This window comes from Fukomys damarensis, unplaced genomic scaffold, assembly GCF_012274545.1.
Source record: "Fukomys damarensis isolate Sample0158 unplaced genomic scaffold, DMR_v1.0_HiC HiC_scaffold_13, whole genome shotgun sequence".
NCBI classification, from domain to species: domain Eukaryota; kingdom Metazoa; phylum Chordata; class Mammalia; order Rodentia; family Bathyergidae; genus Fukomys; species Fukomys damarensis.
The window spans coordinates 15,074,291-15,101,996 of record NW_022900925.1 but is presented as its reverse complement, the minus strand read 5'-3'; the positions used below and the strand labels follow the sequence as shown (position 1 = coordinate 15,101,996).

The 27,706-nt window shown below is 52.5% G+C and overlaps 2 protein-coding genes and 1 non-coding gene across 8 annotated transcripts; all 3 read left to right on the top strand.

Moving 5' to 3' along the window:
- Positions 1-1,922: 1,922 nt before the first annotated feature.
- On the top strand, positions 1,923-14,072 carry Wdr81 (WD repeat domain 81). Of its 4 annotated transcripts, XM_033762858.1 has the most exons (11): positions 1,946-2,155; positions 5,348-5,981; positions 6,768-6,875; positions 7,123-7,313; positions 7,411-7,601; positions 7,960-8,125; positions 8,202-8,367; positions 9,424-10,116; positions 10,732-10,877; positions 11,201-11,380; positions 12,709-14,065. In XM_033762858.1, exons 2-11 carry the CDS (start codon positions 5,471-5,473, stop codon positions 13,027-13,029), a joined length of 2,673 nt encoding a protein of 890 aa, XP_033618749.1. In that variant the 5' UTR covers positions 1,946-2,155; positions 5,348-5,470; the 3' UTR covers positions 13,030-14,065. The 4 variants fall into 4 exon arrangements, with proteins under 4 accessions (XP_010640455.1, XP_010640454.1, XP_010640453.1 ...); XM_010642152.3 differs by lacking the exon at positions 12,709-14,065 and adding an exon at positions 11,901-12,349 and having other exon boundaries at positions 1,926-5,981; XM_010642151.3 differs by having other exon boundaries at positions 1,933-5,981; positions 12,709-14,072.
- Positions 14,073-14,923: 851 nt separating this feature from the next.
- On the top strand, positions 14,924-22,663 carry Serpinf2 (serpin family F member 2). Of its 3 annotated transcripts, none has more exons than XM_010642149.3 (10): positions 14,924-15,060; positions 16,249-16,315; positions 16,482-16,520; positions 16,626-16,688; positions 16,961-17,159; positions 17,652-17,795; positions 17,945-18,148; positions 18,553-18,695; positions 20,533-20,737; positions 21,516-22,663. In XM_010642149.3, exons 2-10 carry the CDS (start codon positions 16,253-16,255, stop codon positions 21,926-21,928), a joined length of 1,473 nt encoding a protein of 490 aa, XP_010640451.1. In that variant the 5' UTR covers positions 14,924-15,060; positions 16,249-16,252; the 3' UTR covers positions 21,929-22,663. The 3 variants fall into 3 exon arrangements, with proteins under 3 accessions (XP_010640451.1, XP_010640452.1, XP_010640450.1); XM_010642148.3 differs by lacking the exon at positions 14,924-15,060 and adding an exon at positions 15,153-15,346; XM_010642150.3 differs by lacking the exons at positions 14,924-15,060; positions 16,626-16,688 and adding an exon at positions 15,143-15,346.
- Positions 22,664-24,050: 1,387 nt separating this feature from the next.
- LOC117285917 lies at positions 24,051-24,131 on the top strand. The gene has a single exon (XR_004517048.1). It is a non-coding gene; the product is annotated as a small nucleolar RNA U83B (small nucleolar RNA).
- Positions 24,132-27,706: the final 3,575 nt, after the last annotated feature.

The following is a 27,706-nucleotide window of genomic DNA, read 5'->3' as shown; positions in this document are numbered from 1 at the left end:
CTCCAGGGCCTGGCTCTGATTGCAAGGATATTTGAATTCTAGGTAGGGAAAGAACTGCAAGAAGTAAATTAGGTACACTCCAGGTCACTACTACCTATAGCAAAAAACCAACAACACTAGGGGGCAGCACACACACAGACTTCCAGAAAGCAAAAAACAATGCCCACTCTATCTAGGTAAATCTAATTTTATGGGTACTGAGAAGGGGACCCTACCTTCTGACCATCAAAACAGATCTTCTCCTGGGTTCCATCTCCAGCACCAAGAAAAAAAAATGTAGACAATGGAGGTATAGCTTAGTAGTAGAGAGTGCATAAAGGAGGCCGATGGGTTTGATTCCCAGCACCACAAATTAATTAATAATTAAATTTAAATTAAAAAATTAAACCAGGCACAGTAGCTCACATCCGTAATCCCAGAACTTGGGAGAATGAGGCAGGAGGATCCCTGTGAACTTGAGGCCAGCTTGGGCCTACACAGTGAGTTCAAAGATAGCTCGAACTACATAGACTCTGCTTCAAAATACTACCCCCAAAACAAAAAACAAAAACACCTAACGGACAAACTCCTATATCCTGGTATACATATCGAAGTTGGGGATGAGGAATTGTCAGGGCCACTTCATTACCAAAGTGAAAAAACAATAGTAAACAGTCAAAAACTACAAAGGACACTGATTTTAGAATGAGACAGAAGTGGGTTTGTTTTTTGTATTTTGAGAGGATCTCTATTTTTATCCCAGGCTGACCTCAAACTCACAGCAATCCTCCTATCTTAGACTCCCAAGTGCTGGGATTACAGGCCTGTGCCACCACATCCAGCTTTCAACTTTTTCTTAGCTTCTTACATGACTTTGAGCAAGTTTTCAAATTCTGGTCAGTCATCTCTTCATCCTAAAATAGGTTTAAAAATAACTTTTTAAAGGGGTAGTGGTGATGATTAAACAAAGTATGTTAAGTGTTTAAAAGGTGACTGGCTTCTGGTAAATGCTCCATACATGGTGAGTGTAAGTAATTACTGCCCACAGTCATGGGACCAACCACATCAGGGGCTCCAGCTGTCCCTAAAGAAAGAGATAGATGGAACCTGTCATGACCGAGCCATTCCTGTCCTATTTACTTGTTTATCAGGTCCTCTTTATAAAGTACCTTTAAGGGACCCCCATTTCTACCCCAAACTCTTTCTTACTTGACTCAAGCAACAACTACAGCTGAGCCAGTGTACTGCAGACAATGGCTTACTGTCTCACACATGAGCCCAACCTAGCACCCTCTCAAAGGAGTCATGTAGTTCTAGTTTCTGTTCCCTGTCCTGTGCTTCACCCTACCCCCAGCCACAGCAGCATTTGCAAGGCTCTGACCACACTTTGCTGGCTCTGTGGCACCTAGAGGCAGATCTTTAACTGAAAGCCTTGGGGGAACATTTCCTCCCAAGATCTGGGCCTCTAGGCCTGGGCCACTTCTCTCCCTTTCTTCTCCAAGAAACAAAACAGGCAAAACATAAACAAAATAAAAGCCACGAGTGGGCTGTCAGGAGGAGGGTTCCAGGCCTGAAAGAAGTCTAGACACCAGATCCCCACCCCCTCGCCCCAGCCCCTTGGGCAGCTCTTGGTTGTAGCCTGGTAAAATATAACAGTAACTGCCTTCTCTGCTTCAAAGGGTGTTGTTGGGGCCAAGGGGAATGTTACTGAGGAAGTGCTTTGAAAATTAAAAAGCTCCTTGGTTTGGAAGGCAGCATGAAGGAGCTGACGGGGCTTGATGCCCAGAGTCCCAGCTTTGCACTGACACTGCTTAAAGGCTGGCACGTCTAAGAAGAGCCTCCTACATCTGTGGGCAGGAGAAAGCTGGGAGGGAAGTCCCGTGGCCGGGTCAGGATCGACCTCTTCGGCCAACCGTGGGGGTGGACTGCATTTCAGACCCAGCAAGAAGCAAAGCCAGGACTGGGCCTGAGCAGAAAGGGAGGAGAGTGCCCAGGCCGGCTGGCTGTGGTGCCGACAGGAGGCGGGGTCTCTCCCACCCTTTTGAGCCACGTGCAGTTGTTTCCGAGCCGGGGTGATCACATGACCTGCATCAGCTGACACGGTACGGTGGAACCCAGTGCTGGCGCCCTGCAGCCCCGGCTGCGCCGCGCCCGGAGCGCAGGACCTAGCAGAGGGGTAAGAGCCCCCGCCCCCAGTCCTCTCCTCTGTCGCTGGTTCACCCCAGCCATCTGGATCCCGGTCTCTGCCCCTCGCCCATCTCAACCCGCCCGGCCCGGCACCCCGGAAGCCATCGCAAAGAGGGCCGTGGCCAGGTTTAGCCCCGCGCTGCCCCCAGGCGGCCAGGAGGAGATGGCCCAGGGGAGCAAGGGGCGGGAAGTCGCTTATACCACCCGGGCTGAGGGCTGGTCCCCACCCCCAAGCCCAGACGAGGAGGAGCTGCTCAAGTGCGTGGAGAGGGACCTGAACATCGATGCCCGGCAGCTGGCTCTGGCCCCGGGGGGCACCCACGTGGTGGCCCTAGTGGCCGTGCGCTGGCTGGCCAGCCTTCGTGAGCGCCGGCTGGGACCCTGCCCCCGCGCGGAGGGCCTGGGAGAAGCGGAAGTCAGGACTCTGTTGCAGCGCTCCGTACAGAGGCTGCCCCCGGGTTGGACGCGCGTGGAGGTGCATGGGCTGCGGAAAAGGAGACTGACCTACCCACTGAGTGGGGCCCTGTCCTTTGAGGAGGAATCCTCCAGCCCTGAGACCCTCACTCGCTTCATGCAGGAGGTGGCTGGCCAGAATTACCGCAACCTGTGGCGTCATGCCTACCGAACTTATGGGCAGCCCTATAGTCATAGCCCTGCCCCCTCAGCTGTCCCTGCCCTGGACTCAGTAAAACAGGCTCTGCAAAGGGTCTATGGTTGCTCCTTCCTGCCAGTGGGCGAGACCACCCAGTGCCCATCATATGCCAGAGATGGTCCCTGTCCCTCTAGGGGAAGCCCAGCTTGTCCCAGCCTTTTGAGAGCTGAGGCCCTGCTGGAGTCACCAGAGATGTTATATGTGGTACACCCTTACGTACAGTTCTCCTTGCATGATGTAGTCACCTTCAGCCCTGCCAAGCTGACCAACAGCCAAGCCAAGGTGCTTTTCATTCTCTTCCGGGTGCTGAGGGCCATGGATGCCTGTCACCGCCAGGGTCTGGCCTGTGGGGCTCTGTCTTTATATCACATCGCTATTGATGAGAAGCTTTGCAGTGAGCTCCGGCTGGACCTGAGTGCTTATGAGATGCCCATGAAGGATGAGAACAAGGAGCCCCCAGTAGTGAGGGATGAAACAGGTATTAAATCTGAAAAGGAGGAAGCAGGAATCTCTGGGTGTCCCATCTGCCAGGAGGAGCTTAAGAGCCTTGTGCTAGACTGGGTCCATGGTAGAATCAGCAACTTTCACTACCTCATGCAGCTGAATCGGTTGGCAGGTAGGCGTCAGGGAGATCCCAACTATCACCCAGTGCTGCCCTGGGTGGTAGACTTCACCACACCCCACGGGCGCTTCCGAGACCTTCGTAAATCCAAGTTCCGCCTCAACAAGGGGGATAAGCAACTGGACTTCACTTATGAGATGACACGGCAGGCATTTGTAGCAGGTGGTGCAGGCAGTGGGGAGCCACCTCATGTTCCTCACCACATCTCAGACGTGCTCTCCGACATCACATACTATGTATACAAGGCTCGGCGCACACCCCGGTCCGTACTCTGTGGACATGTCCGAGCACAGTGGGAGCCCCATGAGTACCCTGCTAGCATGGAGCGGATGCAGGCCTGGACACCTGATGAGTGCATTCCTGAGTTTTATACTGACCCTTCTATTTTTTGCTCCATCCACCCTGACATGCCTGACCTGGATGTGCCAGCCTGGTGCAGCTCCAGCCAGGAATTTGTGGCTGCCCACCAGGCACTGCTGGAGAGCCGTGAGGTGTCCCAGGACCTGCACCACTGGATTGACCTCACCTTTGGCTATAAGCTCCAGGGCAAGGAGGCTGTGAAGGAGAAGAATGTGTGTCTGCACCTGGTGGATGCCCACACCCACCTGACCAGCTACGGTGTGGTACAGCTCTTTGATCAGCCCCATCCCCAGCGCCTGGCTGGGGTGCCTGCCCTTGGCCCTGAGCCTCCAGTCATCCCTCGGCTCTTGGTCCAGGCAGTCCAGGAGACCACAGGCAGGGAGGACTTCCCACGACCACTCACGAATGGTATAGGCAGGTTGGTTTTAGAGGCCACTCCATGTGAGGCCAGCTGGACCAGAGACAGGCCCATGGCAGGGGAAGATGACTTAGAGCAGGCCACAGAAGCTCTGGATTCCATCTGTCTCCCTGGGAAAGCAGGTGACCACCTAGGCTCTTCCTCCGGTCAAGCCCCTAGTGGTCTCCTGACTTTCTCAGCAGCTTCTGCCTCTCGACCTGGCCGCAGGAACAAAGCCACTGGGGCAGACCTTGGGGAGGTTGAGGAGGGGAAGATCCTTCTCCCTGAGGGTTTCAGTCCCTTGCAAGCCCTGGAGGAGCTGGAGAAAATGGGCAACTTTCTGGCCAGAGGCCTAGGGGGCCAGCTGGAGGTACCTGAGCAGCCTCAGGTCCAGTCACCTGTGCAGCTGCAGGACCTCTTCCAGAGGGACATGCAGGCACTGGGTGTCCTGTTGGCTGAGATGGGGTTTGCCACTAGGGTCCGGACATTGCAGTCTGATGCCCCCTTGTGGGTACGCTTCGAAGCTGTTCGGGGGCTGTGTGTATGTCACCCTAAGGAGGTCCCAGTGTCTTTGCAGCCTGTGCTGGACACACTCTTGCAGCTGAGTGGATCTGAAGGCTCTGTGGTAGCAAGGAGAGGCAAGCTGGACCCACTGTTTGAGTACAAGCCTATCTCCCAAGGATTGCCCCCACCCAGCCCAGCCCAGCTTCTCAGCCCCTTCAGCTCTGTAGTTCCCTTCCCTCCCTACTTCCCAGCACTGCACAGGTTCATCCTCCTGTACCAGGCGAGGCGTGTGGAGGATGAGGCCCAGGGACGGGAGCTGGTGTTTGCTCTGTGGCAGCAGCTAGGCGCAGTGCTAAGTGACATCACGCCTGAGGGCCTGGAGATCCTGCTGCCCTTCGTGCTGTCACTTATGTCTGAGGAGCACACGGCTGTGTACACAGCCTGGTACCTATTTGAACCTATTGCTAAGGCACTAGGCCCCAGAAATGCTAATAAGTACCTCCTGAAGCCTCTCATTGGTGCCTATGAGAGCCCCTGCCGGCTGCACGGACGCTTCTACCTGTACACTGACTGCTTTGTGGCCCAGCTAATGGTGCGGATGGGCTTGCAAGCCTTTCTGGTCCACCTGCTGCCTCATGTCCTGCAGGTGCTGGCTGGTGTGGAGGCCTCACAGGAGGAGAGCAAGGGCTTCGTGGGGGCCACTGAGGATGAGGAAAGTGAGCTCCCAGGGGCCGGGTCCGCCTCCTGTGTCTTTGGTGAGGAGTTGCAGATGGATGAAGAGCCAGCTGCCTCCTCAGGGTTGGGGCTTCCAGACTACACATCTGGTGTTAGCTTCCATGATCAGGCCGACCTCCCTGAGACAGAGGACTTCCAAGCTGGGCTCTATGTGGCTGAGTCTCCGCAGCCCCAGGAAGCAGAGGCTGTCAGCCTGGGCCGGCTGAGCGACAAGAGCAGCACTAGTGAAGCCTCCTTAGGGGAGGAACGGACTGCAGATGATGGAGGTGCCCCTGTGGACAAGAACAGCCTCAGGTCAGGTGACAGCAGTCAGGATTTGAAACAAAGCGAGGGCTCCGAGGAGGAAGAAGAAGAGGAGGAAGGCTGTGTGGTGGTGGAGGAGGAAGGGGAGCAAGAAGAAGTTACTGGGGCATCTGAGCTCACTCTGTCTGATACGGTGCTATCCATGGAGACAGTTGTGGCCAGTGGCACCAGAGGAGACAGGGAGGAGGAAGAGGAGCCCCTCACAGTGGAGTCGGAAGGCAAAGAGCAGAAGATCCTCCTTGGTGAGTCCTCAGATCTGGGAGGCATTGGTGGGCCTCTCCCCTGCTTTTCCTTTAACATTGATCTGCCAAGCAGTGGGTCCAGTCAGATCCACACACAGCATGGTTGTAACTCCACAGCCTTGGTGGAGTTCACATTATCAGAGACTCACATGTAGTGTAATATGTCCAAGCTATGATTGAGTAGAAATGGGGCTGAGATACAGTTTTAGGGGTCAGAGATGTGTTCCTTGAAAGTAGGGACACAAGTCTGGGGATGGAACTCAGTGGTAGAGTGCTTGCCTTGAATGCACAGCTCTGGGATCAAACCCAGCATGGCAAGAAAGAGAGAAAAAATAGGGACAACTGAGGTTCAATAGGAGTGTGAAATAGATAGTAAAAAATGGTCGTGTGTGAGGTGGGAGAAGCCTTCCAGGCCTAGGCTGTCATGGTTGTGTCATAGAAGTAGTGAAAGGCTGCAGTGGTTTGACAGTTTAGGAAAAAGGCCAGAGTGGAGGTATCCAGAGCCAGGCCAGGCCTCACCTTATTCAGGAGCCTGGGAAGATTCACTGAAAGGGTGATCTTGTAGGTCATGCCTGAGGAGAAGATCAGCAGCAGTCAGTGGGCCAGGGTCAGGCCCTTCTGCCACTGCCAGTAGAGGGGGTGGTGCGGTACCATCAGGCTTAGGCTGGACTCAGTGGCAGAGGTGCAGCCAAAGGTGGCTAGGTGTGGTGCAGTGGGGTGGGGTGGGGTGGGAGGAGTGCTGAGCACCACTATCTGATGAGCTCAGGGCCTGCTGCTACTGTGTAGATACGACCTGCAAGATGGTCCGCTGGCTGTCTGCCAAGCTCGGCCCCACGGTGGCCTCCCGTCATGTGGCCCGGAACCTGCTGCGCCTGCTGACGACTTGTTATGTTGGTAAGCCTGCGGTCAGTGCTGGAGACTGGGTTTCCTGCCTGGTCCTCTGCCCATCTTTAGCCCTCTCTAGGGGATCCTTCCCACCCCTATGTCAGACCACTCCTTGAGCAGATCCTGGGTCCCAGTCTGTAAGCTCCTTCTTCCTTCTTTGGTTAGGGCCAGGGTGGATCTCATGCACAACGGAGCAGGAGTAGCTTTCCTCCTGCCCTTCACTATGTGCTCAAAGCTATTGGCCCTTCCTTGGCAGGGCCCACTCGGCAGCAGTTCATGGTCAGCAGTGGTGAGAATCCTCCGTTGAGCGTCGGGAACATCTACCAGAAGAGGCCAGTGCTCGGTGACATAGTGTCAGGGCCTGTGCTCAGCTGCCTCCTCCACATTGCCCACCTGTATGGGGAGCCTGTCCTTACCTACCAGTACCTGCCCTACATCAGCTACCTGGTCAGTTGCTGGGCTTGCAGGCCCAGGTGGAGAGGCTGAGGACCTATGGGTTGGCAACTCACCGGTAGCCTAGTTCTTATCAACTCTGTGGCCCCAGGTGGCTCCAGGTAGCAACTCAAACCCCAGCCGACTGAATAGTCGCAAGGAGGCGGGGCTGCTGGCGGCAGTGACATTGACTCAGAAGATCATCGTGTACCTCTCAGACACGACCCTCATGGACATCCTGCCCCGGATCAGCCATGAAGTCCTGCTGCCTGTGCTCAGCTTTCTCACCTCCCTCGTCACAGGGTAGGGCCCTGACCACCCTCCCGAGGCGGGAGGTACCCGGCTAAGGGGGCACCCTCAGGAAGGGCTGGAAAGTTCAAGGGAGAGGAGATAACACGGGCTGGGTGTCAAGAATCCTGGCTCTGGGCTAGGGGATCTGTAGTAGGGCGGTTACTTAACATGTATGAGGCACTGAATTCAATCCCCAGCACTGAAAAGAAAAAACTGTTGGTTCTGATCCTGACTCCGTGACCCTGAGCAAATCATACTGTTCTCCTCTGCCTCGGTTTCCTCACCTAGGTTGGGCAGATTGGTCTTGGAGCTCCCAAGACTGGTTTAGTCCTACAGAGGGGGGTCTAGAGCTCACGAGCTCCATTTCTAGGTTTCCAAGTGGGGCCCAGGCTCGGACTGTGCTGTGCATGAAGACCATCAGCCTCATCGCCCTCATCTGCCTGCGCATTGGACAGGAGATGGTCCAGCAGCACCTGAGCGAGCCCGTGGCTATCTTCTTTCAAGTCTTCTCTCAGCTGCATGAACTTCGGCAGCAGGTGGGCAAAGCTGCCAGGCTGGGACAAGCTGTGCCTGGACTGTGGACTTACTGACCTCTGGGCTTCCTACCCACAGGATCTACAGCTGGACCCCAAGGGATGTGATGAGGGCCAGCTGCCAGAGGTGGCCTTCTCTGATGGGCAGCGGCAGCCAGTGGACCCCGGCCTGTTGGATGAGCTGCAGAAGGTGTTCACCTTGGAGATGGCCTACATGATCTACGTGTCCTTCTCCTGCCTGTTGGGTACTGCCCTAACACATGCCCATACACAGCCTTCTGGCTGTCTCTTCCCAGGGGAAGGCCTCATGCTCTACCTCCAGAGTCAGCAGTAGATTTTTTTTTTTGGTACCGGGGATTGAACTCGGGTCTTTGCGCTTGCAAGGCAGGCCACCAAACCGCTGAGCTAAATCCCCGGCCCAAGCAGTAGATTTTTAAGCACAGTTTTGTTTTATTTTTTGGTACAGGGATCAAACTCGTGCCCTTGTGCTTGTGAGGTGGGCAGCAGAACCACTGATCCAAATTCCCGGCCCAACACAGTTTGGGTATGATAAAAGGAATTTTGCTTCAGACCCCAAGTCCTGAGGTGACATATAAACTGGGACTAAGCATGAGCCATAAAGACAGGCTCAGAGGATGGCCTGTAGTGTCCCTGAGGAAGGCAGGAGCAGGAGACCGATGTACTGATGGGCTGATGGCTCCATAAGTTGCCTGCAAAGGAATGTGTGACCTACCGTTTTTGTAGCTTCCGCTATGGGCCAAGCATTGGGCTGGGTATTTCTATATTTCATCTCCCTGCATAGGATGAGCAGCTCCATTGTTAGATGTATTATCACTCCCCACTGAAATTTTTTTTGAGGGGTACTGAGGATAGAACTCAGGACCTTGCTCTTTTGAGGCAGGCAGTAAAACCACTGAGCTAAATCCCTGGCCCTCCCCACTGAATTTTAAGTCCGGGGAGGACAGGACACCACCTATCTGGTTACCATTCTGTTTGTTTGTTTGTTTTTGGTACTGGGGATCGTACTTGGGATCTTGCATTTGTGAGGCAGGCGGTGGAACCACTGAGCTAAATCCCCAGCCTCGTTATCATTCTGTTTCTGATGCATGATGTCTGCTCTGTAGAGTTGATATCCATGTGTATGTATTAAGTGAGTGAATCTATGTTTTACTGGGGAGGAAACCAAGGGCAGAGATGCTTCCTGCTCAGAGTTGTACAGTCAGCCTTCCCTCTCTTCTGTGGTTCCTAAGCCCCCACCTGCCATCTTCCCTGATTTTAGGACCTCTCCCATTCTCATCCAGGTGACATCATCCGGAAAATTGTCCCCAACCACGAGCTGGTCGGGGAGCTGGCAGAACTATACCTGGAAAGCATCAACACAAGCAGTCACAACCCTGCCAGTATGGAGCCTACTGTGCCCAGCACTGACCTGGAGTGGGACCCTCAGAGGAGTGGGGGCTCTTCTCAGGATGATGGTCACTCAGGGACCTTTGGGAGTGTCCTCATTGGGAATCGAATCCAGATCCCCAATGACTCTCAGCCCGAGAACCCTGGCGCACTAGACCCCATCTCTGGGATGGGTGGGGGTGGCCTCGGCTGTGAGAGTGAAGACAATGCCCTGAAGCGAGAGCTGCCCCGCAGTGCCCATGGATTAAGCGGGAACTGGCTGGCATACTGGCAATATGAGATTGGTGTGAGCCAGCAGGATGCCCACTTCCACTTCCACCAGATCCGCCTGCAGAGCTTTCCCGGACACTCGGGGGCTGTCAAGTGTGTGGCACCCCTGAGCAGCGAAGACTTCTTCCTGAGTGGCAGCAAGGATCGTACTGTGCGCCTTTGGCCACTTTACAACTATGGGGATGGCACCAGTGAAACAGTGCCCCGCCTCATCTATGCCCAGCACCGCAAGAGTGTCTTCTACGTGGGCCAGCTTGAGGCCCCGCAGTATGTGGTGAGCTGTGACGGGGCTGTGCACGTCTGGGACCCCTTCACAGGTGAGCGGGCCAGGTGAGGCCTGTTCTGTTGCTGCTATACTGTGCCCCCACGGTCTGCTGGGAACTGGGGCCTACTCTTTAAGGTTGTGTAGAATGGTATGTTGTCGGGGAGACTTAGCCAAGGATGCCAGGAGGAGCAGTTAGGGCTTAGACAAGAGTTAGAATTTGCCCTACCAACTTGCTCTGTGGATTTGAGCAAGTTACTTTTTTTTTTTTTGCATTTGTGAAATGCAGATTAGGAAAACTGCTTTAGAAGATCTTGTACAAAGGAATTTGGCTTAATGTGTAGAGGGTAGTATGTATTTGAAAGAGGGTCACTTGATAACTTCGTGTCATCATTGTAGGGAGAAGTATGATTAAAGGGGAGTGGATACAGGGGCAGATACAGAGAGGTGACACTTATTGGGGGCACAGTGTGGAGAAAGGAGGGGATGGAAACCCACCCTGGCCACAGAAGTAGGAAGGTGGGAGTTCCAGAAATATCTTTAGCACTTTATAAGGATCCCTGGGGCGGTGGGTGAGAGGTAGGTGTGGGGTAAATGAAGGGGCTGGAAGGGGCAGAGGCTCTTTCTTCAGCTTCTGGGACCCCAGATGCACTCTGTCTTTCCTTTCTAGGTAAGACTCTTCGCACAGTGGAGTCATCGGACAGCCGGGGACCCCTGACTGCTGTGGCCGTTGTGCCTGCCCCCCACACCAGTATCACCATGGCTAGCTCTGACTCCACCCTGCGCTTTGTGGACTGCAGGAAGCCTGGCCTGCAGGTCAGAGGGTGTCTGGTGCCTTGAGCCCTTCCCTAGATCTCTGGGGCACCAGCGGGAGGAGACTCACACAGAGAGAAGGCCAGGATGGTATCCTGGGGCAATTGTGAATTTCTCCTTAGAGATAGATCTGTCTCTCACAGCAGCAACTCTGCAGACTGACAGGATCCTGGCCTGTGATAGGGTTGGGTTCTGGGCTTTTTCTCCCCCTGGATGGGGCCTAAACCCAGGCCTTCCATCCATGTGGGCTTTTGTGGCGAGCGGGACCTTGGGGACAGTGGCTGTGATGGGGCCGCCACCTCAGCACAGTCTCCCTCTGCCTACAGCACGAGTTCCGCCTGGGTGGTGGGCTGAATCCTGGGCTCATCCGCTCCCTGGCAGTCAGCCCCAGTGGCCGTAGTGTTGTAGCTGGCTTCTCCTCGGGCTTCATGGTGCTTCTGGACACCCGCACTGGCCTGGTTCTTCGGGGCTGGCCAGCTCATGAGGGAGACATTCTGCAGATCAAGGTAATGACAGGTTTGGCCCCTTTCCCCTCCTCGGCACCTGGCTTCAGTCCTTACTCTACTTAAGATCTGCCCAGGGAGAGGCTTGGGTTGGTGTCCCTTACATTCAGGAGCCAGCTGCATAGCAGGGGCCTCCGTAGGAAGCAGGCTCTGGGGGTGGGAACCAGGGGCAGAGCTAACCCTGCTGCTCCGTGGAGATGTTCTAATGAGTAACCCTTGTCCATATTTGTCTTGCTTGGAGGATCAGGGGTCAGGCCCTGTCCGTGACCCATTTCAGGTTAAATAAAGCTCAGCTGGGAAGCTGTTTACTGCCCCCAGACCACTGAGCAGAGTCCATGCCCCTGGCTGGGCTGTCCTGGTGGGGGCAGGAGTAGGCCTGGGCATGGGGATCCTGCTCTTCCCCCTATCTCGCCCCCCATTCTTAATCACAGGCTTCAGGGAACTGCTCAGCAAGGTCTGTGAGGGGAGGAACAGGGCTACTTGTGGGAGAATTTCTCCAGACAATTGAAACTTTTCTTCTCAGCTTGGGTGACCAGAGGACATTCATTGCTACTGCTGAAGGCAAACTTTCCCGGCTGCCTCTAGAATTGAGAGATACCCTAGGTTCCGAGTGTGTCTAAACCCTGACATTCCAGGAAAGTGTCAGGAGACCTATGGGGCAGCTTGGGTGTTAATCCTGGCTCTGCCACCTACTGGCTCTGTAATCTCGATATGATTACTTTACTCGTTTTTCCTTTCTTTTTTTTTTTCTCCTGGCGTTGAAGGTGGAACCCAGGGCCTCACGCATGCTGGGCAAGCACTCTATTACCAAGCTACAACCCCTTGTATAATTACTTCTCTGAATCTGTCCCTCCCTTTCCCGGTAAAATGGGGGTAATGGCATCATCTACACCATAAGCTTTGTTTGTTTGTTTGTTTATTTATTTATTTATTTTGTGACAGAGTCTTGCTTTGTAGTACAGGCTGCCCTTGAACTCACTGTGTAACCCAGGCTGGCCTTGAACTTACGAGCGATCCTCCTGCCTCAGCCTCCTGATTACCGGCACCATAGGCTTGATTTGAAGGTTAAATGTGGTATTGGGGGCATTCCTGGCACAATGCCTGCATATAATAAGTTCTCAAATGAAAGTGATGACTAGGTTAATTACACCTACCATATCACTGTTAATTATGTATAACTCCATCATATGATGGGTTAGGGGGGCAGCCTGTCACCCTCTTGGGATGGCCTGTCTTCCCAGTGTGATGTGAGAGGAAACCAGAAGACCTGGGGCCTGGCAGGTGTGCAGGAGGCCTCAGGCCCCCATTGAGGCTCTCTTCTCCCCTGGCAGGCAGTGGAGGGCAGTGTCCTGGTCAGCTCCTCCTCCGATCATTCCTTGACTGTCTGGAAGGAGCTGGAACAGAAGCCCATGCACCACTACAAGTCAGCGTCGGACCCCATTCACACCTTTGACGTGTATGGCAGCGAGGTGGTCACTGGCACTGTAGCCAACAAGATTGGCGTTTGCTCCTTGCTTGAGCCACCATCCCAGGCCACCACGAAGCTCAGTTCTGAGAACTTCCGCGGCACACTCACCAGCCTGGCCTTGCTGCCCACTAAACGCCACCTCCTGCTAGGCTCAGACAATGGCGTCATCCGCCTCCTGGCATAGGCTCAGGGAGCTGGCTGGGCACAGGGTGGGCTGATATTCCCTGGAGTCCAGCTCTTCACCTTTATCCACCCAGGCAGGCCCAGACCCCATGCCCTGTGTTTCAGCTAGGTCCTCCACCTGGGTCCCAGCTCTTGAATCCCCAAAGCCGTTAGGGCTGCCATAAGGGGTCTCATTGGCTTGGAGAGTCGCTACTTCAGCCAGCAGGAAGTAAGGAGAGCTGGGGCAAATTCATTTCTTTCTTCTTGGACCACAGGGGGACAGGGAAGATCCAGGAAGGAGAAGGAAGACTGGATTGTCCATTCAGACTCTAGCCAAGCTCCCTCAACCTCTGACTTTACTGGGCTTTCTCTGCCTCTGTCCCAGTCCAGGACATTGATGGTGCTTGGACTCAGCCTAAGGAGGGCTGGCCACGACCCAGGAGTTAAGGGCCATGGTTTGAGGTTTAAGAGTCCGCCCAGCCAGGCCCTACTCAGTGTGGGATTAGGAAGGCAAGCAAGAGGACAGGACCAGGGGAAAGCAGGTGGGCTGGGCCAGCTGGTGCCTGCCAGGAATGACCCCATTCCTTCCCTTCCCACTCCTAACCACAGTGTTTGTGCCTTGAGCTGAGGAGGCAGCTGTTGGGTCCAGAGCCCCTGGGGGATGGTTCCCAGGAACCCTGAGAGAAGGGACGAGAAGAATCCTCTGCCTTTCAGGCCTTTCCCAGGGGCAGGAAGCACCTGGACATCTCTGGGTCTTCATCTGGTGCCGAGATGAGGTTTGAGGCCTGGCCCCTACTGCCTCTTCACTATCTGCAATAGATGTAAATATGATCAATAAATCCTTTGGAAGAGCCATGGAGTGGAGTGAGGCTTGTCTTTCTTTTTCTGTTTGAGACAAGGTGTTGCTATTGTGCCTAGGCTGGGCTCAGGGGATCCCAGCCTGTCCAGTAGCCAGGGTTATGGGTGTGCCACTACCCTGGGGTGACTTGTCTTGATGATGATGACAGGGTGGGGAAAATGGAGACTCAGCAGTTTACAGAGCAATGAAGAATGGGGAGGAGTAGGATAGGAGGGTGGGGAGGCAGCCTGATGGCTGCACCCCACCCTTTTTTCTCAGTACTGGGGATTGAACTCAGGACCTTGTGTTTGCAAGGCAGGCAGTGACGCCACTGATCTAAATCTCCAGCCCTCAACCCCCTTTTTATTCCCTTTGGGATAGGGTTTTGCTATATAGTTTATGTTGCCCTTGGACTCACTAAGTATTCCGGGCTGGCCTTGAACTTGCAGAGATCTCTTGCTTCAGCCTCCCAAGTGCTGGGATTACAGGCCTGTGCCACCATGCCCAGCTCATTGCTCTTTTGGAGGTACAGGTTGCAGAGTTTCTGGTTTGGGTAGCCCTAGGCCGGTTTCCAGAACCTTCCCCTTCGGGGAGAATAACCAAGCATTGCTCCTGAAGAGGCGGCATACTGAGAGCGGTTGCACCCTTTAGCCTCACTTCTCTTCCCACCTCCTGCCTTCTGGCCCAGGCTGATAGTGAGTTTGTAAAGCCAGGGAGGCAGCTAGCTGGGAGGCAGCTCTGGAGGAGGAGAGGACATTGGAAGTAGGAATCTAGGTGCGACTCTGGGCCCAGCTCTGTGTCCTTGGGAGGTCACGTCACCTCTCTGAGCCTGACTAACCAGGTATAATCCCCATTTTGTGGGGTCACTAGAAGGCTTGATGTAGTGTTAGGCCAAGCCTCTTCAGTTGTCTCCTCCCGAAACTCTTTTTTTTTCCAAGCTCAGGTGGGATCCAGATCCATAGAGGCCTTGGGTGTCTGTTTCAGAATTAGATGCCCTCGTGGGAAAGGGGCTTCTGGCCCCCATATCAATGTTTAACCGGATATGCAGGTCAATATTTACCAGAGAGAAAGCAAGCTGAACAGAGGTTGTCTGAGAGCAAAGGTCCTGGTGGGAGGACAGAGCTAGGCTGGGCTGGTTGGAGCCTGGGCACAGTGTGGGGAGCACCTGAGTGGAGCCAGAGGAACATCGTGTGCAGCGGCGAGAGGCCAGCAGAGGTAGGACGGAGGGGTGGCTTCGCTGCTCTTTGGGCTGGAGAGCAGGAGGGAGCTGCCCACTTGGCTGAGGGGCCTGAACTGAATTTATTCAGGGGCCAGTGATTTCTCAGTCTCCTGGGGTATTGAGAAGCCAAGGTAGAGGCTCCAGGAGGAATGCCTCTGAGACTTGAAAAATGAGGCCTTTTTTTGCTAGGAAGATACAAATGCTCAGGTTGGAGGTCAGGCCCCGGCCAAGGACCTTTGTGTGTGATGGGTGGCAAGGATGATGGATGGATCCTCCAGAAAGGTTGGCCTTGAGATTAGGGTGGGCTAGTGGTGGTGGGGAGAGTGAGACCTCTGAGGTTAAGGCCAGGGCTGATGTATCTTCCCCTAGACCAGGACATGCCCAGCCCTACCTACCAGCCTGGCTTCCCCAGACCAGCCTGGGGCAGAGTCGTAGTGGTGGTGAGGCCTGTTATTCCCATATGTCATTTGTCCAAGGGTGATGGAGCCAGAGACATTCACTGGGCTATGCTGCTAGGTCAACAAGGAAGCTCTCTGGCCACCCCACCACCCCTGAAGAGACCTCAGGGTCCCCCATGCCTGCCCATTCTTTTGGGCAAGTCCTGAGAAGCCTGAGAAAGGCTGGCCAAACAGCCAGCAGGTTGGCTAGGAGTTGTGGTGTGGGAATCCTTCTGAGAGGCTCAGGGCAGGCTTCCCAGAAGTGTGTGCTGGGAGCTAGGCTGACACCTGCCATCGTCTGGGTGTACTCAGCATTTACAAAGAATGTCCTATTTTGGTCTTCATCGTCTGCATGGAATTGTGGCCCAATCCCTAGGAATTTCTGCCACCACTTTACAGATAAGGCAAAGCCTAAATGGGGTTAAGGGAGTGCCCAAGCTTCTCTGGCTGAGAGGCAGAGCCTGGATTCAAACTCAGGTCTGATTCACAATGCAAGGCCTAGAAGAAAGAGGTTTCCACCAATCCCCTAAAAACGAAAATACTCTCAGTGTATGAAATGCGGAAACTCAGAAACTGCCAGTGGGGAACAGGTCAGAGGGAAATCCTAGCCTTCAGACAGAGAACCGCTGTGTCTTGGGCATCTGTCCTGGTTCTGTAGCCTGGAAGTGTCAGTAACAGGAGGGTAGGATTCCATTGCCTGGGGTGAGAGCTTGAGATGGGCACTGAGCCATCCTATTCCTGACACAGGAACATGGTGCTGCTGCGGGGGATCCTGGTGCTCGGCTTGTCCTGCCTTCTAGGCCCCTGCTCTGTGGTGAGACGGGGCTGAGGACTGGGTGGGATGGGATCAGCAAGTTGAATAAGACACAGGTCGAGGGTTGGGGAGTGGGGGTGGGAGAGGCCAGAGGGGCTGAGGGAAGAGGAGAGGAGGGCTTGGCTGTGAGGACACCCCTCTTCTATCCTCACCCTTTCTGTAACAGCTCTCTCCTGTGAGCGCCACGGATCCCTTGGCCAGTGAGGTGAGTACAAGAGGCAGGAGGGCTCGAGGACTCCAGTCTGTGGCTTGAACAAGGTGGGGGACTTCTGGGAAGGGTCACTCTTCATCAGCTTCCACCTTTCTGCAGTCAGTGAGTGAGCCAACCCAGGAGAAGCTGTCTCCCCTTGTCCTCCTCAAGTTGGGCAACCAGGTACAACCAGGTGGGGCTGGGGAAGAGCGGTCAGGGCCAGAGGGAAGACGGTCAGTCAGCAAGATTGAGGGAACTGGGGGGTGTGGCCATGAGGCAGAAGCTGAGACCAAAAGAAATGGGGGTGGGAAGGACCCCCAGTGTAACCCTCCCTCTCCCTTGGGTCTGGGATAAGGCCTTCCACTCTTGGGCAAAGAGGTTACAATGGAGGGACATTCAACATAGAACCTGGAGCTGACCTCTTGACCTTACTGACCCCTGACCTGTCCTTGTAGGATCCTGATACCCAGACTGCCCTGAAGTCTCCAAGAGACTGCAAAGACACCCCAACCCCAGAGGAGACCCACAGACTTGCCCAGGCCATGATGGCTTTCAGTGCTGACCTGTTCTCTGTGGTGGCCCAAACGTCCACCAGCCCCAACCTCATCCTGTCGCCCCTGAGTGTGGCCCTGGCACTGTCTCACCTGGCACTAGGTACTGTAGTGGCATCTGTCCAGATCAGCAGAATTGGGATGCCAGTAGGATCTGTGCTCCAGAGCTTACCAAGGAGTGGCACCTCCATCAGGGTCATTTGAACATTTGGTAAAAATGCAGATTCCTGGGCCCTTACAGGTCTCTGTGAATCAGTTTCCCAAGTATTGGACCTGAGACTATGTTATTTGCAAGTCCCGCTAGTGATTTGCATGCTACAATTTGATAGCTACAATATCTCCCATTGGACTTGTGCTTCTCACTGCAGAACACTGAGGTTCATAGAGGGAAGGGATGCTGAGTGAGTTTCGGTACTCAGCGTGGCAACAACAGATTTGAAAGTAGAACTCGGTAGTCCTGTCACTCAGTAGGTGTGGGAGGAGAACATGTGGTCCCTTTGGTGTGCTTGTCATAGGCCTCCAAGAGGGCTGGTGTGGGCAACGGGGGTGGGAAAGGACCCATAACCCAGGCCTCAGCCCACATGGTCCCCTCCAGGGGCTCAGAACCAAACACTACGGAGCTTGCAAAAAGTCCTGCACGCAGACTTGGGGCCCTGCCTTCCCCATCTGCTGAGCCACATCTGCCAGAACTTGGGCCCTGGGGCATTCCGAATGGCTGCCAGAATGTACCTGCAGAAAGGTAAGTGTTGACAGTAGGAATCACCCTACACAGTGACCTGTGGGGGACCAAGGGTGCGGGAGATGGGTTTGGCCTCAGGTAGCCATTTGGAGAATTGGTGGCTGTGGAGCCCTTAGCCCTGGGGACACCTTGTGACCCTGTGTGTGCAGGATTTCCCATCAAAGAAGAATTCCTGGAACAGTCAGCACAACTCTTTGGCGCAAAGCCTGTGAACCTGATGGGAAGGCAGGAAGATGATCTGGCAAACATCAATCAATGGGTGAAGGAGGCCACAGAGGGGAAGATCGAGAACTTCCTTTCGGAGCTGCCAGAGAACACCGTGTTGCTTCTCCTCAATGCCATCCACTTTCAGAGTGCGCCCCTCCTCTCCTCACTTCCCCTGCTGGGCACCTGTAGGCTGAGTGGGGCTGTATAGGCTTTGTTCTGAGGGTCTTGCTTCTAACTCAGGCCAGGTCATGAGGCAGGGGGTGGCCTGGGTATTGGGGGGAGGGAAGCAGGAATAGGATGAGGTTGAAAACGGGCCAAAAAGACTCAGGGGAGGTTCCTGGGAACATTTCAGCGAATGGAGAACATCCAAGCTCAGATTTCAAAAATTTCAAAATTTCTCAGGAAAGAGACCTTAGATCAAGTGATTCCACCCAGCACAGCTTCCCCTGGGGCCTTGGCCTCCACCTCTCCTTCTTTAAATGGGTCCTGGGTGGGATGGGAAAGAGGTTGGTCCCGGTCTACATGGTATCTGCCCTCTTCCTGGCTGCAGATTTCTGGAGGAGCAAGTTTGATCCGAGCCTCACTCAGCAAGAGTCCTTCCACCTGGATGAGCAGTTCACAGTCCCCGTGGACATGATGCAAGCCCATGCGTACCCTCTGCGCTGGTTCCTGCTGGAGCAGCCTGAGATACAGGTCACCCTTGGTTGCCCAGCAGGCAGGGCCTGGGTGCTGAGAGTTGGGGAAAGGAGAGGCAGGCTCCATAGGGATACACTTGCTGCCTCATCTTCCTTACAGTCACACTTGGGAGGCAGGCAGCTCTGAAAGGCCCCACTATGCCCCCACTCAAGAAGACCAAGGCTCCAGGCTCTTTGAGGGTCATTCATTCGGTGAAAATATATTGGACACTTGCTATATGCCAGATACTGTTCTAGGCACTGGGGTTTTAGTGGTGCACAAGGGGGACTGGGGCCCTGCCCTTGAGAGTGAAGATATACAGTATAGGAGCGAACGTAAGTCTTCTTGACTATTTCAGACAGTGGTAAGTGCTATGAAGGAAAGAAAAAGGTCTTCTGTTAGTGACTGTGGAAGGTGTTTCATTTATTTATGTTTAGACATGGGGTCTTGCTGTGTTGCCCAGGCCGGCCTTGAACTCCTGGGCTCAGGGATCCTCTTGTCTCAGTCGCCCAAGTGCCCGAGACTATAGGCTCACAGCACTATTACAGTTTAGGGGGCGGTAGTTTAGAGAGCGTGATTAAGGAGAATTCTTTGAGTTGAGACTCAGGTGACCTTTGGTGATAAGGGTTTATCTGTTGTGTTTTCTGTGTTTTGTGGTCCTGGGGATCCAACCTAGGGCCTCATGCATTCCAGACAAGTGCTGTACCACTGAGCTGTACTCACAGTCCTGGTGATACAGGTTTATTGTGAGGATTGGAAGGCAACACGGGGCCATCTCAGCAGCCGTGTAGCCGTTCGGGAAATCAGAGACCCAAACCTGATTTGATCTGAGCTCTCACCCAGTGTTATATTTCTCAGCATCGTGCATAGAATATTCTGACTGGATGGATGGAGTTCTGTGCCAAGCTGCCCAGGTGGGCCTGCCTGGTTTTTCACGTAAATGTGGTCTGTTTGGCCGGGCATTCATTGCTGGGCCAGTCAGCTATGGCCGAGACAGCAGTGGTAGTTGGTTTTGAAAGGTGACCACTTGGGCAGCCTGGCAGGGGCTGTGGATGGGGTCAGTCCACCCTGCATCCATGTCCCAGCTTCCTTCCAGCTTGTCCTGAGACCATAGTCTGGCGCACTTCCCCAGTTTCTCTTCTTCCTGTCGCTTCCTCCCTGTAGGCTGTGTACCGCCCCCTCTCTCCATCTCCATATCTCGTGACCTTCCCCTCCTGCAGTCCTTCTGCAACAGGCCCAGGCCACCAGACCTGATGCTGTCCCCCTGGCAGGGAGCCTGGGCACAGGTGCTATGTTGGAACTCAGGGAGTTGTGTCTGCAAGAGACACTCAAGCCTAGTGTTTTCCCCACTCCTTAGCTGCAGGGACCCCTTTAGATAAATATCACCCCATGTCTCAGCATATACACACAACTGCAAGTCACCAGATGAGGGTAAGAGAGAGTAGGGAGGGTGCTGCCCTTTGCAGTGGCTCCTTAGCATGCTAGTTGAAAGCGAGTGACCCAACCTTTGTACATGTAGAGAAACAGGCAGAGTGGTTCCTTAGCCTATTCACATGGCTAGCTAGATGCAGAAAGAGAGACACCCACCATTCACTGAGCACGGTCCAAGGAATACAGACACTCCTGGAAGGTGCAAAAGCATGATCTAATTTGATCACCTGTCAACCTGGAGTGGGACAGATGGTGTCACTCCATAGGTGAGGAAGTGAAGGGTCAGTAAGGTCAAGCACATACCTGATCAGGATAGACTCAGATCCTAGTCCACCCATCTCAGAAGTACATTACCTAGCTTGGACCCCATCTAGGTTTGAATGCTTTCTGGCCCTCATGCTGTCTCTCTTTGCCATATCTGTAGGTAGCTCATTTCCCCTTTAAGAACAACATGAGTTTTGTGGTCATGGTGCCCACTCATTTCAAGTGGAACGTGTCCCAAGTACTGGCCAACCTGAGCTGGGACACCCTGAACCAGCCCTCGCTGCGAGAGAGGCCCACCAAGGTGCGGCTGCCTAAGCTGCATCTGAAACACCAGCTGGACCTGGTAGCCACCCTCAGCCAGCTGGGTAAGGAGGCTGTGCATGGAACAACTCTTGGTTGGGCCTGAGCAGTGTGTGTATTGGGAGAGACCTCCAGCTGGTAGTGGGACTGAGTCACAGCTGGCACTGTGTCCTGGCCTTTTCTGGGGCTGAGAGAGGGTGAGAGAGGATTTGATATGAACCCCTGGGGTCTCTGTATTAGAATGAGCTGGATAATCCAGGGGAGGGGGACCTATTCTGCTCCCTGAGACCAAGCACGGCGAAGAATCCTGGGTAGAGAGCCCAGCCTGGTATGTGAGCCTCATTGGCTGTCCTGCAGGGGAAGGAGGAGAAGCCGGGGCATCATGCTGTCAAAGTGGCACATCTTCCTAGCAGCCATTTGCTAAGCAACTCTTATCTTCCAGGCATTGTATTAGTCACCGTTTAATGGGGTGGGCCCATTAAATGCACAGTTTAATGGGTGGACACCTGAGGAATCAATGCTTAACAGTTTAGCCTAAGTGATCAGACAGAGAGAGGGCTTTTCTCTAGTAAACTGAAGAGAATATCAAAGAGATAGTCCAGAGAAGGCTTCCCTAGAGGAAGTGACATGAGATATAAAGGTTAAACAAGAAATCAAGTAGAGGGCCAGGGATTTGGCTCAGTGGTTCTGGCGCCTGCCTCGCAAGCACAAGGACCTGAGTTCGATCCCTGGTACTCCCCCCAAATCAAGTAGAAGTCTGGGTTTAAGGTACTCCCTGGCAGGATGCCAGCAAGCCTGTGGGACAGAGGGCAGTGCTGACCAGCCATCTACTTCCCTGGCCAGGCCTGCAGGAGCTGTTCCGGGCCCCGGATCTGCGAGGGATCTCCGACCAGGGGCTGGTGGTGTCCAGTGTGCAGCATCAGTCCACCTTGGAGCTCAGCGAGGTCGGTGTGGAGGCAGCTGCGGCCACCAGCACAGCCATGTCCCGCATGTCCCTCTCCTCCTTCAGTGTGAACCGCCCCTTCCTGTTCTTCGTCCTTGAGGACAGCACAGGCCTGCCCCTCTTTGTGGGCAGTGTGAGGAACCCCAACCCTAGCGCACAGCCCCAGCTCCAGGAGCAGCAGGATTCCCCGGACACCAAGGACTTGATCTACTTCCAGAAAGGCTTCCCCTATGGGGACAAGTCCTTCGGCCCTGACTTAAAACTTGCGCCCCCCTCGGAGGAGGATTACCCCCAGTTTATCAGCCCCAAGTGAGGGGCTGCGGCCACCAGAATCCTGAGTCCCCCACCCGGACCATCCTCTCAACTTGTGACTTTTTCCAACCAGCTTCGTGGGATGGGGGCCAGGGCCCATGGGCAGTCTGGGAGAGGTGAGGAGGAGAGGATCTGTTCTTTTCCAGCTTTTCCTGGGATGTCGGGGGTGGGGTGCACAGGGAGGAGGGCAGGTGTTGGGAATTGTTGGCAGGATCCCTCTTCATTTCTTCCAAAGGGGCTCAAAGCATATCCCTTGTAGAATGTGGGTGGTAGGGCAGCTGTCTGCCCAGTGTTGTCAGGAGGTAGTTAGGTCAGTCCTTAAATCACCTGGGGCACCTCCACGTTTATAGGCACAAGAGCCAGAGGCTGCATTTGGACACGTCTCTGAATACCTTGCCTGGGAGAAGAGAGGTATGGTGATAGCTTGGGAGACAGGGCAATACCCTAGGATCAGACACCAGCCTGCCAGCCTCTGCCCCTTCATGGGCCCTTGTGCCCTTCTGTAGGTGGAAGGTGGTATAATCGGCCAGCCTCCAGCCTGCTCCTGATGCCTTGCCATCCCAGTCTCCTCACTGGTCCTTAGAGATGCTGACACTGCCAGGACTCCTTCCTTCCTCTTTCCTGTCTCCCTCCTGTGGCCAGAAGCTCAGACAGCAAGGCAGGGAAGGGCCCCATTAGCTCTTTTGTAAAGTTTTTATAGTGATTTTTATGCCACCTGAATAAAGATTGAATGGGCCTGGCTGGTTTGATGTCATGGTTCTGGGTGTGGGTGGAAGCAAGTGGCATTGCAGGGGAGGTGGGGAGGTGGCTACAGAGCAGACGGCCCTGAGACTTCTCTGTGCCACGTTTGGTCTCTGGCCACATGCCAGCTCTCTCTGGGCCACTTCCACGGCAGTCTGGCCCTGCTCTCTGCCTTTTCCTTTCTACATGCCTCAGGCAGCCAGCAAGAAGGATGGCTCAGAATAGGCTCAGAATAGCACCAGCCTCCCAGTTTTTTTAGAAGAACTGGCAATTAGGGAGCTTGCAAAGTTTCTAATTACACACTGGCCCCTTTGCCAGGAGCTGGCGCCTGCCAGCTGATGAGGTGGGGGACAGGCTGATAGCTGAAGGCTGGAGGATTTGGGGATGCAAATGGGGGTACCTTGGCCTGGGATTGACAACTTCCTCTGTGAGAGCCCACGAGCTGGGAGTAGCCTGGGTGTCCTTGTGGGTGAGGAGTTCCAGGGCATCCGTGGGTGGACACACCTCCCTGCCGAGTGCAGGGTGTCCATGTGGTTGCAGCTTCCCGGAGCCTAACAGCACGTGCCTTGGGTCAGAGAGACCTGGCATGAAACTGTGCCACTTAGAAGCTAGCAGTGAGGAGTTGGGAAATAAATGAACCAAGGAAGTACACGGTGTGTCAGAAGAGGAGCTTCCAGAAGAAGAGTGGTAGAAAATAAAGTAGGGAGAGCAGAGTGGAGAGAAAAGGTCTCCTTGAAGAGGCATCATTGGAGCAGGGGCTTAGGGAGGTGAGGGAGGGCACATGGAAGTCTCAGGAGGGAGAATAGCAAATGCAGAGGTCCAGAGGTGGGAGGATGCTCAGAAGCTCAAGCCGAGAGGAGATGGTGGGGTTGAGAGAGGGGAACAAGAGGAGGTGGCGGCAGGCAGAGCACTGGCAGGGCGGATCACACGTGGTGAGGACTGTGTTTTTTTGTTTTTTGGGTTTTGCTTTTTTGTACTGGGTGTCGAACTTGGGACCTCACATTTGCCAGGTAGGTGGTGTACCATTGAGCTAGATCCCTGGCCCTGAGGACTGTGGTTTTTATCTTGGGAGAGTCCTGGAAGTCACCAGAGGTTAACTTAGTCAACCAACTCCATTTCACCCCCTGAGTCTTTCTGACCCTCTCTTCCTCTCTAGTTCAGTTCCCAGTGCCCAGGTCTCACTCCCTAGGGTGCTGCCATTGCCTCCGAGTCTTTGCCTCTGGTCTGGCTGCCTCTCCCCTGCAGGTCCTTACTAAGCACCTTCTGTGTGCCCGAGACACCAATCTCTGGGGATATGGCAATATACAAGACACAAGATTTCTTTCTTTTGGGGCCTGAATTTGGTGGCAGAGTGGTCCAGATAATAAACAAAAACATAAGATCGACTTCTGTGATGAAGCCCTAGAATAAGCATTAATCACAGAGCTTGAATCATTCCTTGTTACCTTCCTTCCAAGAGGAAAACAAAGCAAAATACAGTAAACAGAATGAGAAATGCCATAAAAGCTATTCAAAAGATTTTTGTGATACTGTGTAACTAGGAAAAATCTTTTCAAGGTAACATCTGAGCTGGGAGATGGATGGTATGAAGACATGACCATTTAGAAAGACAAGGAAAATATTCAGGAGGAAGTGATATCCAGACAAAGATTCCGAGGCAGAAAAGGGCTTGCATCATTGGAGAAGTAGAAAGGAGGTGACCCAGCCAGAGAGAATAACAGAAGGACAGCACTTCAGAGCTGGCCTGGAGTCAGATTGCACAAATCATTATAGGCTGCTGGAAGCTGAATAAGGGTGTTTTGCTTTAAAATTTTTAGTTAAGATGTAACATACTTCCCGAACCCAGTAAAAAAAAAAAAAAAAAGTAACATACAAGCTGGGCACAGTGGTGCATGCTTATACATCTAGCATTCTGGGAGGCTAAGGCAGAAGGATAACAAGTTCAAATCCAACTGGTGCAACTTAGCATGACCTTGTCTCAAAATAATAGAGGGCTGGGGATGTAACTCATTGTGAAAGCCTGGGTTCAATCCCCAGTACTTACAAAAATAGCTACACATGAGCCTAATTACAATTTTCATGAACCAAATACTCTTGTGTAACCAGCACCCAGAACAAGATCTCACTCTTGCGCCTTCTGGTGACCCTGGTATTTCCTGGTTTTGAACTTTATACAAAGGACTCTGCCTGTTTTTTTGTTGTTGTTTGTTTGTTTAACCTTATGTTTGTGAGATTCATCTGTGTTCCTGCCGATGGCAATGATTACTTCGCCGTGGAATGCTTTTAATTGCCGGGTGCCACGATCTGAGTTAGGCTCTGGGAAGCTCACTTGGCTGCAGTGGATCACAGACTGGAGGGAATGAAGGTGGGAGTAGGAAGACTAATTAGCAGGCAGGAGTCTGAGGTTGGTTGGCCCAGGGTGTTTGCTATGGAAATGGGGAAAGCAGGGTCTTCATGTCAATGGCAGATCAGTGTCACAGAATTCATGGATAGATCGTGGGGGAGATGAGAGAAAGGGAAGAATCAAGGATGACAGGGTTCCTCACCGAAACTCCTAGGTTTTTGTTTTGAGGAAACAGGTAGGTGTTAGTGGTTTTTACTGAGATGGGAGGAGAGGAGAGGGAGGGACACTTATAAGGCAGATGGGAGATTTTCATTTTTTAAAAAATGTTATGATGGAGATGCCGCACTGATACAGCGTGATCATATGTCCCAGGGCACGTCTCTAGTTCTAGGTGAATTAGCAGAACCACCCTTTTGCTCTTAGAAGCACCACTGTTTGGGTGATCAGTTCGGCGTTCCTACTACCTATTGGGCATCCATGTGGATGTGGTAGGAGTGGAACTGCTGAGCTGTAGATTTTGGCTCACCTGTCTCCACTGTCAAGCAGGAACCAGGATATTTTGGTCAGGGATATAAATGTATATTTCAGAGCACAGAGATGCATATAAAGCCACGGTACTAGGGGCTATGTAGCCCATGTTTAGCATGTACAAGTCTGTGTGTTTGATCCCCAGCATTTAAAAAAGAATGGAGAGCAGGGCGTGGTGGCGCACGCCTATAATCCCAGCACTCGGGAGGCTGAGGCAGGAGGATCCCTGTGAGTTCAAGACCAGCCTGGGCTACACAGTGAGTTCCAGGTCAGTCTCAACTACCTAGTGAGACCCTGTTTCAAAAAACCCAAAATAAAAATAAAAATAAAATAAAATGAAAAAGCATGGAGCTGGAGGAAGTCACTTATGGGGGAGACGGTGGAGGAAAAAAGAGTTCCAGAATCAAGTTAGCAGAGAAGACAGAAAAGATGCAGTGTAATGAGGTAGGAAAAACCTGAAGGCGTGTAGAGAATAAAGTTTCAAGAAGGAGGAATGCAGCTGGAGTTGTAGTTCAGAGGTGGATTGCTTGCCGAGCATGAGTGAAGCACTCTGGGTCCCATTACCTGCACTGAAAAAAAAAAAAAATCACTGCAGCCTGCTATCAAGGACAAGGATGTCTATTTGGTGGTCAGCATAACCCACCTGTGAAGGTGGCAAGATCAGTTTCAAGGGAAAGGTGGTCATGAAAGCAAGAAGGCTGCAGGAGAAGGGAGCTGAGCTGCACAGACTCAGGAGCTTTTTCCAGAGTGGCTGTGAGGGAGCCCCAGTAATGGGCAGTGACTTTAGGAGATGTAGCACAAAGAGGTGTCTTTTATTTATGGATTTTTGGTGGTACGAGGGAGTGAATTTAGGGCCTTCTCCCTGAGCTACGTCGCCAGCAGTCCTTTCTAAATTTTCATTTTGTGACAGAGTCTTGCTAAATTGCCCAGATTGGGCTCAAACTTGTGATCCTCCAGCCTCAAACTTCCAGAGTGCTGGGATTACACCCATGTGCCACCACTCTGTGATGAGAGGTGTCTTTTAAAAAGGAAGAATAGCAGTTGTTTGAAGGCTGGAAAGTGTTTCTGAAGGAAAGAACACAGAGGTTTGTGTACACAGTATTAGACAAGCACGCTACCACGGAGCTATATCCCTAGCCCTTTATTTATTTTGAGACAGTCTTGTTAAGCTGCCCAGGCTTGCCATGAACTTGTGATTCTCCTGTCAAGTAACTGAGGTTACAGATGTGAACCACTGTGGCCAGATGGTTTGAATGTTTTAAAACCTTACATAAATGTATTAAACTTGTCATTTCTATTCTCCTGCAACTTGTATTATTCCATGTTGTAAGACAAATCTGTGTTGACATGTATGGCTTCACTTAATTATCTTTCATGGTTGTAAACTTTTCCATTCTTTTTTAATCTAATTGATATTTTTATTTTTTAAAATTTTTTATTGAGTTTATTGGTACAATTTAGGTGTACAATACAGTTACATTCATTATTGGGAACCTGTACCTTTACATGATAGGTCTTGATTCTCATTTTTCCCCTTGTCCCTGCCCTCCCTTAACCCCCTCCTCCCTTCCCCATTTACAAACACTTCATTTCCATTTTTTCATTTTCTCATATTTTTTTTCCTCTCCCTTATTACCTTTCCCCCACCCTTCCCACTTTCCCTACACTTTTAGCCCTTTACTTCCTATTTCACATTATTATCTCATTAGGATCTTGTGTACTATTATAGTTTATCACACCAGAGAAACTATTCAGTATTTCAGTTAAAGAAATCTCTATATGAACATTAAAAATAGGGAATCCTAAAATAAAACTAAAAAGGAAAGTAAAAGAGAAAAGGCAATGATGTAAAATTAAAATAATCCTTAATTCTGAAGATGAAAATGGTCCTTGAACATATTTAAGTTGCTTCTTGCTCTTGTAGTCTTATATTATTCTCTTTTTTCATTTTTTAGAGAATACTTTATTAGTTTCTATAATCAAACCCACGTAGATATGACCTTACATATTTAATACAGTGCATTACCCCTGTAGAAATGGAAAAAAAATTAACTTTATAGACCAATATGGCTGTTAATTTCTGTACAATGCCAACTCAACACAGTAAATTGAGATAACTTTTTCCAAAGTCGACAGCACAGTTAAAGTTTCCAAAAATTCAAATTA

Bases quoted from the DNA above. Each gene is read 5' to 3' on its own strand.
- Wdr81 (XM_010642151.3), top strand. From the start codon at position 2,330: ATGGCCCAGGGGAGCAAGGGGCGGGAAGTCGCTTATACCACCCGGGCT. The intron at 7,602-7,959 runs GTAGGGCCCTGA...CTCCATTTCTAG, and splicing joins CTCACCTCCCTCGTCACAGG to GTTTCCAAGTGGGGCCCAGG. The intron at 8,126-8,201 runs GTGGGCAAAGCT...TCCTACCCACAG, and splicing joins TGCATGAACTTCGGCAGCAG to GATCTACAGCTGGACCCCAA.
- Serpinf2 (XM_010642148.3), top strand. The intron at 17,796-17,944 runs GTAAGTGTTGAC...CTGTGTGTGCAG, and splicing joins CAGAATGTACCTGCAGAAAG to GATTTCCCATCAAAGAAGAA. The intron at 18,149-18,552 runs GTGCGCCCCTCC...TCCTGGCTGCAG, and splicing joins CAATGCCATCCACTTTCAGA to ATTTCTGGAGGAGCAAGTTT.